Below are 12,184 nucleotides of genomic sequence, written 5' to 3' on the forward strand. Positions count from 1 at the left end.
CTCTCGCTCTTCTGCTCCCTCTCTCTGAATCTCTCTCGCTCTTCTGCTCCCTCTCTCTGAATTTCTCTCGCTCTTCTGCTCCCTCTCTCTGAATCTCTCTCCCTCCCTCTCTCTGAATCTCCCTCCCTCCCTCCCTCCCTCTGAATCTCCCTCCCTCCCTCTCTCTGAATCTCTCTCCCCCCCTCTCTCTCGCGTTCCTAAGGTGTATTCATTCCTTCTCCAGGATTCTCTCCGGGCCGTGTGATTAGGACACGGAGCAGAATAACTACCAGCTGACAGGGGGACATCACAGCTGGACACTGTGATTGGAAGAACCTTCTTGGCTGTCTAGTCATGTAGAAGCAGACACCAATCAGAGCTAATGGAACACGGCGCCCTGCGGTCCGCTCTGAAGGACCCCTGCTGGGTCCAAACAGAACCCTATTCCCTATACAGGGCTCTGGACAAAAGTAGTGCACTATGTAAGGAATAGGTTGCCATTTGGGATTCAGCCGTATTCCCGTTCAGTCAGGGAGACGAGGAAGAATTTGGACAAAAACTATTTATCTTTCTGTTTTTAGTTTTATGCTTCAGGGTGAAATTGATTGAATCTGAACTTCTCCTAGTAACTTGTAACAATGAGCAAGCCTTCATGATCCTTCTACTAAGCCTTCATGATCCTTCTACTATAATAGTCTGGAGAGAAAACCGAGAGGATTAAGAGAGACTTTTCCAAGTCCAGCTCTGACTCACATCTGATGTTGACTGACCATCCTAAACCAGGTCTATCTGGACCTGGAAGCCAGTTCCACTGCTGATTTTCATTCTTCCTCTCTAATCAAATACTGATTTAGACTTGGAACACCAGGTGGGTACAATTAATTATAATTTAGAACAGCAAACCAGCAGTACTCTGGACCTCCAGGCTCAGATCTGAATCATCCTGTCCTAAAGCCATTTAAAAAGGAGCTTAATAAGGGCTTTGACCCCCGACCCACCTGATGTTCTTGGAGGCGTTGATGATTTCCTTGATGCGTGGGACCCCCAGGGTGATGTTCATGGAGGCTACCCCAGCAAAGTGGAAGGTTTTCAGGGTCATCTGGGTGCCAGGCTCCCCAATGCTCTGGGCACACAGGGCTCCTACTGCTGAGCCCGGCTCCATCTGAGCTCTGGGGACACAGACATGTAGGATGAATGGGTAAAGTGTTACCTACCGGGGGTTCAAACCTGGGTTGACCCGCTGAGCTAAAGGACTAAGCATTAGTTTGGGGAGCTAACAAAAGTATTCAGACTGATCCTATGTCTCAATCCAATCTATGGGAATAGTGTGTCCTACGGAGGGGTTCAACACAAGTCTCCCAAGATTCTCCTAGGCATTAGCTTGGGGATCGAACACAAGTCTTCCAAGTCTCAAGCAAGGTTACTGATCACTCCATTAACACAACCTTCTGTGAGCAGTGACCACAACAGATACAACCATCTGTGAGCAGTAACCACCACAGACACAACCATCTGTGAGCAGTAACCACCACAGACACAACCATCTGTGAGCAGTGACCCCCACAGATACAGTACCTCATGTACTTGTCCCTGCAGGTCTCCAGAAACTTCTCTAGCTGGCTGGGAGTGATGCGGTCCAACTGATACAGAACTCTGGGCTGAAACAGAGAGAGAGAGAGAGAGAGAGAGAGAGAGAGAGCGCACGAGAGAGTGCGAGAGAGAGAGCGCACGAGAGACAGAGAGAGCGAGAGACAGAGAGAGCGACCGTGAGCAAGAGGATTTACACTGAGATTTACAGTTACAGGGCAAGTAGCGTTCTCCTGGCATCCGCCAAACCCAGATTCATCCGTCGGACTGCCAGATGGTGAAGAGTGATTCATCACTCCAGAGAACGTGTTTCCACTGCTCCAGAGTCCAATGGTGGCGAGCTTTACACCACTCCACACTTGGCATTGCGCATGGTGATCTTAGGCTCGGCCATGGACACCCATTTCATGAAGCTGCCCCATTACAATAATTTTTGAGATACGAAGACGTTATAATAAATTAAATAAAACTGTTCCACGAAAAACATGCATATGAAAACCATAACTGGTACGCAGATCGGTAGACATTGTAAGAAGTTTGCGGGAAGATGATGGTTGAGTCATGTTAAGGTTTTTTCCTTCTGGTTATCTTGATCTCTAGTTCCCTCTTGAGGCATTTGTATCTTATTTCATCAAACAGTGCGATTAAAGCATAGGACAAGCTTAATGCACATATAGTTGATTTTATGAAAACACATAGGGTGTGTCTATATATGGAAAAATACATGTTTAAAAATGTTGACTAATTGATTGGTCGAAAGAAGAGGATTTTTTTTGTCGGGGACAGCCCTAATTTACACTGAGATAGTCTAATGGACAGATACAGAGAAATAATTTACACAGTCAAGTAAGGCATTTGTGTTTTTTGGTCTAAATTGTTACAAAAAAGCTTTGACGGGGAAAAGTTGGTTGATTTAATCATTTTATGTGGTAGAATTGCGGTGATCGGTTAAAATTGCGAGCCATTATTTTGTAGTGATTAGACAGTTTTATATGGTAATATTGCACTGCTCTTACTGTTTTATGCAGTAATAGTTCAGTGATGGGTCAAATTTGCAAGTGCTCGCATGATATAAAGGAAATAGCTAAATCCTGGATGGACTGCTTGAAAAAGAGATGTCATTGTATATGTGACTGTGTTAAATGTAAAGGATGAAAAGGTCTACCTCTGTGGTGCCATTGTCGTTGATGCCATATTTATCCCTGGTCTTCTTGATTTTCTCAGATGTAGCCTTGATGAACTTCTTGATCTCCTTTGGTTGGGAGAGAAGGAAAGAGAGAGAGGGACAGGGAGAGATAAAGGTAGAGTGAGAGAGACAGTGAGATAAAGGGAGAGAGTGCGCCATGTCAATAACAGCCATTATAAGATGTCAATAATTTACTCCTGTTGAGATGTAAAAACACTTTAGAAACCCAGTGGAAAAATACAATTTATTAAATAAATAAAAAGGAGTGTTAATTCTCATCAGGAAAAGCTGGTAGAAATGACGGTTAAAAAGTGGTTCTAAAGTGATGGTTGTAATGGTTATAAAGTGGTTCTAAAGTGATGGTTGTAAAGTGGTTCTAAAGTGATGCTGTAAAATGATGGTTGTAAAGTGGTTCTAAAGTGATGCTGTAAAGTGGTTCTAAAGTGATGGTTGTAAAGTGATTCTAAAGTGATGCTGTAAAGTGGTTCTAAAGTGGTGGTTCTAAAGTGATGGTTCTAAAGTGATGCTGTAAAGTGGTTCTAAAGTGATGGTTCTAAAGTGATGCTGTAAAGTGGTTCTAAAGTGATGGTTGTAAAGTGGTTCTAAAGTGATGCTGTAAAGTGGTTCTAAAGTGATGGTTGTAAAGTGGTTCTAAAGTGATGGTTGTAAAGTGATGTCTCTTCAACCACTTTTGCCCCTGGGTTACTTATTACATAATGTAGTGTACAGACGTTGGTAAATCAAGAGAACTGTTAGGAGATCATGCTTCCACACAACACACCAGCAGAGCTGCAGTGTAAACTGGTCTTTCAACACAGCACTACGCACTAGGTCAGGCTGTGCAAGACAGACAGTAACATCACAGAACAGGAAACACTCATTCCATTTATAATGGATGTCTTCTACAATCCATTTATCAAACCTGCCAAAAATATTCTGTTGATCAAAACCCTAGAACGATGCAACTCTTACATGGTTAGTAAAATACATTCAAATCAACTGTGGATGCATCCTACAATAAATGTATTTAAAATATGGACAACATTTATTTGATCAAATTAAACCCCTACTACGATTCAACACTTGCCTGATTAGTACTTTAATCCAAACATGGGGACACACATTGAAAAAGCCAAACGTTAAAATTGACCAACTGACTGAACGCAGTGTTGAAACGGTGCTGTTGTTACGTGGTTAGTGTCACACCATTACCTAGTCATGATGCACATTAGACAGTGTACCTCCATATACTTCTCTGAGCCCGTGTCTGTCAAGGCCTTGACGAGGGAGACAAAGTAGACAGAAACCGCTGAGAGCAAACTGGATCAACCTCACCACATGCTCATTAATCAACTCTGTGTGCGCGCACGGACGATCACATTACTCATCATTAAAATATGGTAATGACTACAAACAACACATAAACTAACGAATGAAAAAAAGGTGATTATGCTGCTATCTTGAAATCAGTTAATTAACTGATAAGGGACAGGCCTATTCATTTGAAACCAGAAGTTGTCATAGAAGTCCTTGACTCCTGTACTGACCTGACTTTCAACATTCCAATTAAAAGTTTATATACAAAAGGGGGAATATTCCTACAATAACGATGACAATACTTCAGGCTTCTGTCCTCATCAACCAGTATCAGAACTTCAAGACCCTGACAGTGTATGATGGAACATTGTTAAAATGGGAGGTAACCCATCTGCCTAGGGAGACTAATCACAAACAGACATAATATACCTTCAAATAACCCTCTGGACAACAGAGCATGTACTGATGAAGAAACAGTAACACTATACACAAAACCTTTCAGAACAACATACATTATAAATGGTAATACATGTTTAGAGATGCTTTTAATGTTTAGAGAAGCTATTTTTTATGTTAAAAGATGCATTTCTAGTCACAGTATTCATGGGACACGTCTTTATTAGGAGGAATCCTAGAGCACGGAGGTCTCATGGGACCCGTCTTCATTAGGGGGAATCCTAGAGCACGGAGGTCTCATGGGACACGTTATTAAAGGAGGAATCCTAGAGCACGGCGGTCTCATGGGACACGTCTTTATTAGGGGGAATCCTAGAGCACGGAGGTCTCATGGGACACGTTATTAAAGGAGGAATCCTAGAGCACGGAGGTCTCATGGGACACGTCTTTATTAGGAGGAATCCTAGAGCACGGAGGTCTCATGGGACACGTTATTAAAGGAGGAATCCTAGAGCACGGCGGTCTCATGGGACACGTCTTCATTAGGGGGAATCCTAGAGCACGGAGGTCTCATGGGACACGTTATTAAAGGAGGAATCCTAGAGCACGGCGGTCTCATGGGACCCGTCTTCATTAGGGGGAATCCTAGAGCACGGAGGTCTCATGGGACACGTTATTAAAGGAGGAATCCTAGAGCACGGCGGTCTCATGGGACACGTCTTTATTAGGGGGAATCCTAGAGCACGGAGGTCTCATGGGACACGTTATTAAAGGAGGAATCCTAGAGCACGGAGGTCTCATGGGACACGTCTTTATTAGGAGGAATCCTAGAGCACGGAGGTCTCATGGGACACGTTATTAAAGGAGGAATCCTAGAGCACGGCGGTCTCATGGGACACGTCTTCATTAGGGGGAATCCTAGAGCACGGAGGTCTCATGGGACACGTTATTAAAGGAGGAATCCTAGAGCACGGCGGTCTCATGGGACACGTCTTCATTAGGGGGAATCCTAGAGCACGGAGGTCTCATGGGACACGTTATTAAAGGAGGAATCCTAGAGCACGGAGGTCTCGTGGGACACATTAAAGGAGGAATCCTAGAGCACGGAGGTCTCATGGGACACATCTTTAAAAGGAGGAATCCTAGAGCACGGAGGTCTCATGGGACACGTCTTTAAAAGGAGGAATCCTAGAGCACGGAGGTCTCATGGGACACGTCTTCATTAGGAGGAATCCTAGAGCACGGAGGTCTCATGGGACACGTTATTAAAGGAGGAATCCTAGAGCACGGAGGTCTCATGGGACACGTCTTCATTAGGGGGAATCCTAGAGCACGGAGGTCTCATGGGACACGTCTCATTAAAGGAGGAATCCTAGAGCACGGAGGTCTCATGGGACACGTTATTAAAGGAGGAATCCTAGAGCACGGAGGTCTCATGGGACACATCTTTAAAAGGAGGAATCCTAGAGCACAGAGGTCTCATGGGACACGTCTTCATTAGGGGGAATCCTAGAGCACGAGGTCTCATGGGACACGTTATTAAAGGAGGAATCCTAGAGCACGGAGGTCTCATGGGACACGTCTTTATTAGGAGGAATCCTAGAGCACGGAGGTCTCATGGGACACGTCTTTATTAGGAGGAATCCTAGAGCACAGAGGTCTCATGGGACACGTCTTTATTAGGAGGAATCCTAGAGCACGGAGGTCTCATGGGACACGTCTTCATGAGGAGGAATCCTAGAGCACGGAGGTCTCATGGGACACGTTATTAAAGGAGGAATCCTAGAGCACGGAGGTCTCATGGGACACGTTATTAAAGGAGGAATCCTAGAGCACGGAGGTCTCATGGGACGTCTTTATTAGGAGGAATCCTAGAGCACGGAGGTCTCATGGGACACGTCTTCATGAGGAGGAATCCTAGAGCACGGAGGTCTCATGGGACACGTTATTAAAGGAGGAATCCTAGAGCACGGAGGTCTCATGGCACAGGTTATTAAAGGAGGAATCCTAGAGCACGGAGGTCTCATGGGACACGTCTTTATTAGGAGGAATCCTAGAGCACGGAGGTCTCATGGGACACGTTATTAAAGGAGGAATCCTAGAGCACGGAGGTCTCATGGGACACGTTATTAAAGGAGGAATCCTAGAGCACGAAGGTCTCATGGGACACGTCTTTAAAGGAGGAATCCTAGAGCACGGAGGTCTCATGGGACACGTCATTAAAGGAGGAATCCTAGAGCACGGAGGTCTCATGGGACACGTTATTAAAGGAGGAATCCTTGAGCACGGAGGTCTCATGGGACACGTTATTAAAGGAGGAATCCTATATCACGGAGGTCTCATGGGACACGTCTTTATTAGGAGGAATCCTAGAGCACGGAGGTCTCATGGGACACGTTATTAAAGGAGGAATCCTAGAGCACGGAGGTCTCATGGGACACGTCTTTATTAGGAGGAATCCTAGAGTACAGAGGTCTCATGGGACACGTTATTAAAGGAGGAATCCTAGAGCACGGAGGTCTCATGGGACACGTCTTCATGAGGAGGAATCCTAGAGCACGGAGGTCTCATGGGACACGTTATTAAAGGAGGAATCCTAGAGCACGGAGGTCTCATGGGACACGTTATTAAAGGAGGAATCCTAGAGCACGGAGGTCTCATGGGACGTCTTTATTAGGAGGAATCCTAGAGCACGGAGGTCTCATGGGACACGTCTTCATGAGGAGGAATCCTAGAGCACGGAGGTCTCATGGGACACGTTATTAAAGGAGGAATCCTAGAGCACGGAGGTCTCATGGCACAGGTTATTAAAGGAGGAATCCTAGAGCACGGAGGTCTCATGGGACCCGTCTTCATTAGGAGGAATCCTAGAGCACGAAGGTCTCATGGGACACGTCTTTAAAGGAGGAATCCTAGAGCACGGAGGTCTCATGGGACACGTCATTAAAGGAGGAATCCTAGAGCACGGAGGTCTCATGGGACACGTTATTAAAGGAGGAATCCTTGAGCACGGAGGTCTCATGGGACACGTTATTAAAGGAGGAATCCTAGAGCACGGAGGTCTCATGGCAAAGTTCATTAACACTAGAACTGCCTGGCCTTTCAGCATATCAGTACCCGCTAGAGAACGTTGCTGGGCGTCCCCTTTAGATGCATATCAGATGCATATCAACCCGCAAGGAGCACAAACATGCTTGATAAATAGTGCATAAACTATTATAAAGGATTAAATTGCATAAAGAAATACTTGTGGAAATAAATCAAATCAACAACAAAAAAACTCACTAGTTGTTTAGATGGATCGTCAAGGATATGTTGTTTTGTATAATTCTATTAAGTCCTAGAGAAAACGTAGGCCTGTAGCCTATTTTCATTCCCTTTACAATAAAACACTACAGTGTTTCCATTTGATCAACTTGATTTGTAAACTCGATTAGTAATAAGAGTTCTAGAGTTCTAGTAATTAATAAAGTCCAGTTACAGCTTCTTCTGACAAAGTAGAAACCAAAAATATAATAATAATAATAATCATCATATAACCAGCCAGGTGTGCAAGTGAAATGATTTGCTGTATTCCTAAACATAAACAATTATAAAGGATTAAATAGCATAAAGAAATATTCGTGGAAATATATTAAATGACAAGATATAAAAACAGTCATCTGTTGATAGTATCAGACAGTGTATTGGGCCCTTATACCTGTTCCTTTACACATGAATCAATCAAGTTCTCTCTTTATGCTTCAGGTTCCACAGTCAGCACACAGCTTCAGGGCTTTGTGTGAGCAAGCCCCACAAACAAAATCGGTTGCACTGCACACAGTTTTCATGGGCAGCAGCCGACTTCACATTGTGTCTTGTTTTTCCCCAGTGGGAGCTGTGGTGCTTGAGGAAGAGAGAGAGCAGGACCTGCTGTCTTGGCAGCCTGCTTGGAGCTGTGGTGCTTGAGGAAGAGAGAGAGCAGGACCTGCTGCCTCGGCAGCCTGCTTGGAGCTGTGGTGCTTGAGGAAGAGAGAGAGCAGGACCTGCTGCCTCGGCAGCCTGCTTGGAGCTGTGGTGCTTGAGGAAGAGAGAGAGCAGGACCTGCTGCCCCGGCAGCCTGCTTGGAGCTGTGGTGCTTGAGGAAGAGAGAGAGCAGGACCTGCTGTCTTGGCAGCCTGCTTGGCGCCTGTAGCTTCTTTCCTGGCGTTCATGTGGTTCTCACGACGCTCACATGCCAGATCCATGATGAAATCTCTCCTGCTGACTGGCTTGTACAACACGGACGCGTTGTAGAACACCGCGTTCGGCAGATGGAAAGGCTTTCTGTACACGGTAGAGATATATACCTGTGTGTCATTGTAGTCTGTCACCGTTTCCGGTTTCTTCTTGTGGTCATTGCCGATGGCAACAGTGGGATGCACGGTGTTGAGGATGAAACACTGACATTGTACACCGTGACTGTTGCTGTACCACTCTCCATCACACCGTGAGTGTTGCTGTACCACTCTCCATCACTGACGTGTAGCTCCACTGGTGTGTTGTCCATCACTGACGTGTAGCTCCACTGGTGTGTTGTCCATCACTGACGTGTAGCTCCACTGGTGTGTTGTCCATCACTGACGTGTATCTCCACTGGTGTGTTGTCCATCACTGACGTGTAGCTCCACTGGTGTGTTGTTTTGCACGGGGGGGGGCAAGCTTTGTTTGTTCACTGTTCTGAACAGGCTAGTCTTCTTCACAATCAACTTGTCTGCCGGGGAATTTGATGTGAAGAAGTTATCCATGGTCACAAGTTCTGCCTTTGTCCGTGTAAGACTCCATGAGACTCAAACCCACAGCCTCAGACAGTCACTCACCTGCAGGCCTGGTTTCAGCTTTCCCCTGATATGGAAAGACATTGAGCAAGTACTTGGTTTGGACATCGGCGGCAAACCAGAACGTAACTGAAGTCACATGCACCATTATCAGCTTCTATCTGGTTTCTATCGCCCATTCTTCCATTGATGACAGAACAGCATATTGCAATTTGAGGTTTATTATGTTAGTAGTTTTTGCCTAGTAACCAGAGCAGTGGTGCCTCGCTAGTGGTCACGTGCTGAATGCATGGACAGCACAGATATTCTTGGAACAAGTGACATTTGGAAATAGAGCTGCAACTCTTGAATTCTGAGAATTCTATTTGACAAAGGGAAGCGTCATGGAAACAGCAGAATACACTCGTTCAGATTCTATATAGAAATCAACATGTTTTACCTTCATGTGACTGAAGGATGATTTGATAAATCTATAACTTGATAAATCTATAATATTTGAACGGTGGTTGAAGATCTGCTGTTGGCTGTGGCTGTTGATAGGCCATAATATAGGTCTGTGTCCTAAATGTCACCCCAGTCCCTATATAGAGCCCAGTGGGCCCAGGTAAACAGTAGTGCAGCCCATAGGGAATAGGGTCCCATTTGAGGATGTTACCCAGGTCTAAGTCTCGGTCTATACGCCGGGGTGTAACTGCTGGAACATTACTGTTGATGATTGATATAGGTCTATAGGCTGGAACATTACTGTTGCTGATTGATATAGGTCTATAGGCTGGAACATTACTGTTGATGACTGATATAGGTCTATACCCTGTAACATTACTGTTTATGACTGATATAGGTCTATACCCTGTAACATTACTGTTGATGACTGATATAGGTCTATACCCTGTAACATTACTGTTGATGATTGATATAGGTCTATACCCTGTAACATTACTGTTGATGATTGATATAGGTCTATACCCTGTAACATTACTGTTGATGATTGATACAGGTCTATACCTTGTAACATTACTGTTGATGACTGATATAGGTCTATACCCTGTAACATTACTGTTGATGATTGATACAGGTCTATACCCTGGAACATTACTGTTGATGATTGATATAGGTCTATACCCTGGAACATTACTGTTGATAATAGAACTAAAATCAATAATATAGTCTGGTCCCAAATGGCTCCCTATTCTCTATGGTATGCAGTGCACTACTTTAGACCAGGGCTCTGGTTAAAGTGCACTATGTAGGGAATAGGGTGCCATTTTGAACGCAGACATAGAAGCAGTCAAGTGGACAAGTGATAGTTATTTACCTCGAGGAAGCTGTCTCGGCAGCACTTGAAGTCACTCCTCTTCATGATGGACTCTGCTGTCAGGACCAACTCATTCTTACTAAGGGCTGGCTGCTCTGAACACGTATGGACCGACTGGGGGATGGAAGGATGGAGGAGGGATAGAGGGGCAGAGGAATGGAGGGAGGAGGGATAGAGGGAGGAGGGATAGAGGGAGGAGGGATAGAGGGAGGAGGGATAGAGGGAGGAGGGATAGAGGGATGGAGAGGAGGGATAGAGGGATGGAGAGGAGGGATAGAGGGATGAGAGGAGGGGTAGAGGGATGGAGGGATAGAGGGATGGAGAGGAGGGATAGAGGGATGAGAGGAGGGGTAGAGGGATGGAGAGGAGGGATAGAGGGATGGAGAGGAGGGATAGAGGGATGGAGAGGAGGGATAGAGGGATGGAGAGGAGGGATAGAGGGATGGAGAGGAGGGATAGAGGGATGAGAGGAGGGGTAGAGGGATGGAGGGATAGAGGGATGGAGAGGAGGGATAGAGGGATGAGAGGAGGGGTAGAGGGATGGAGAGGAGGGATAGAGGGATGGAGAGGAGGGATAGAGGGATGGAGAGGAGGGATAGAGGGATGGAGAGGAGGGATAGAGGGATGGAGAGGAGGGATAGAGGGGAGGGATAGAGGGATGGAGAGGAGGGATAGAGGGAGAGGGATGGAGGGAAGAGGAGTCATGGAGGGATAGAGGGAGAGGGATGGAGGTATAGAGGGAGAGGGATGGAGAGGAGGGATAGAGGGAAGAGGAGTCATGGAGGGATAGAGGGAGGAGTGCAGAGTGTGGATGTGTTATTAGTAACTGTGGGCGGGTGAACAAACAGCTGACCTGCATCACCAACACATACATAGAGATGACAACATGCACGCTGGGTAAAACCTCATTTCACCGTCTGCACATTGTGAAGTCTGGCACTTTTAAATGCAGGCTTGTTTATGTTATTGTTGCCAGACTGACGACAGGTGAGGTCTAAGAGAATAATGGGTGTGTGAGCGTCTGCGTGTGTCTCTCTCTGTGTGTGAGATTAAGTCTTGTCGTACATGTGTGACTCACCCGGATGTTGTCCAGAACTCTGTTGAACTCCAGCGGTTCATCTTTCCCCTCCATGGCGGCCGGGTCCAGGCCGTCCCCTCCATAGACAAACTGGATGATGTCACCAGTGGAGCTCCGTACCGTCAGATCATACTGGGAACACAGGTCCTCCAACGACTTCACCAGACGTCTCTGTTGACACACAACACATCCACCACAGAAGAACAGATCAGAGGATGAATCAACAACAGATAGGCCTATTTAATCCTGCTTGTTGTGTAACCGTGTGTGTGTGTGACTGACCACTCAACACCGTTCCTCTGCTATGTGCCATTAGTCAGATGGTGAGTTGTTCTGATCTGACCCTCAACTCTGGACCGCCAGGCCAGCTCCACTGCATGTTTTCATTGTTCCCCTCTAGTCAGGGCCTGACTTAGACCTGGGACACCAGGTGGGTGATATTAATGACCAGGCAGAACAGAAAACCAGCAGGCTCCAGACCTCATAGGGTCAGAGTTGAATAGTCCATGCCCTAGGAGATAACCCTGATC

At 45.9% G+C, this 12,184-nt stretch overlaps 1 protein-coding gene across 2 annotated transcripts in view; it reads right to left on the reverse strand.

The window, feature by feature from the left end:
* The window catches only part of LOC106577378 (polymerase (RNA) III (DNA directed) polypeptide A), a 69,917-nt gene that overhangs the window by 12,295 nt on the left and 45,438 nt on the right, over positions 1-12,184 (reverse strand). Inside the window, exons 20-25 of one of the 2 annotated variants that reach the window (XM_045687464.1) lie at positions 11,655-11,825; positions 10,577-10,690; positions 3,994-4,029; positions 2,732-2,818; positions 1,555-1,637; positions 978-1,148 (exon numbers count right to left, since the gene is read on the reverse strand). In XM_045687464.1, coding sequence (XP_045543420.1) covers positions 978-1,148; positions 1,555-1,637; positions 2,732-2,818; positions 3,994-4,029; positions 10,577-10,690; positions 11,655-11,825 — 662 coding nt within the window. The remainder of the gene's footprint in view (positions 1-977; positions 1,149-1,554; positions 1,638-2,731; positions 2,819-3,993; positions 4,030-10,576; positions 10,691-11,654; positions 11,826-12,184) is intronic. The other variant, XM_045687468.1, reaches the window with a different exon arrangement.

Source organism: Salmo salar, chromosome ssa01, assembly GCF_905237065.1.
Source record: "Salmo salar chromosome ssa01, Ssal_v3.1, whole genome shotgun sequence".
In the NCBI taxonomy this organism is placed as follows: domain Eukaryota; kingdom Metazoa; phylum Chordata; class Actinopteri; order Salmoniformes; family Salmonidae; genus Salmo; species Salmo salar.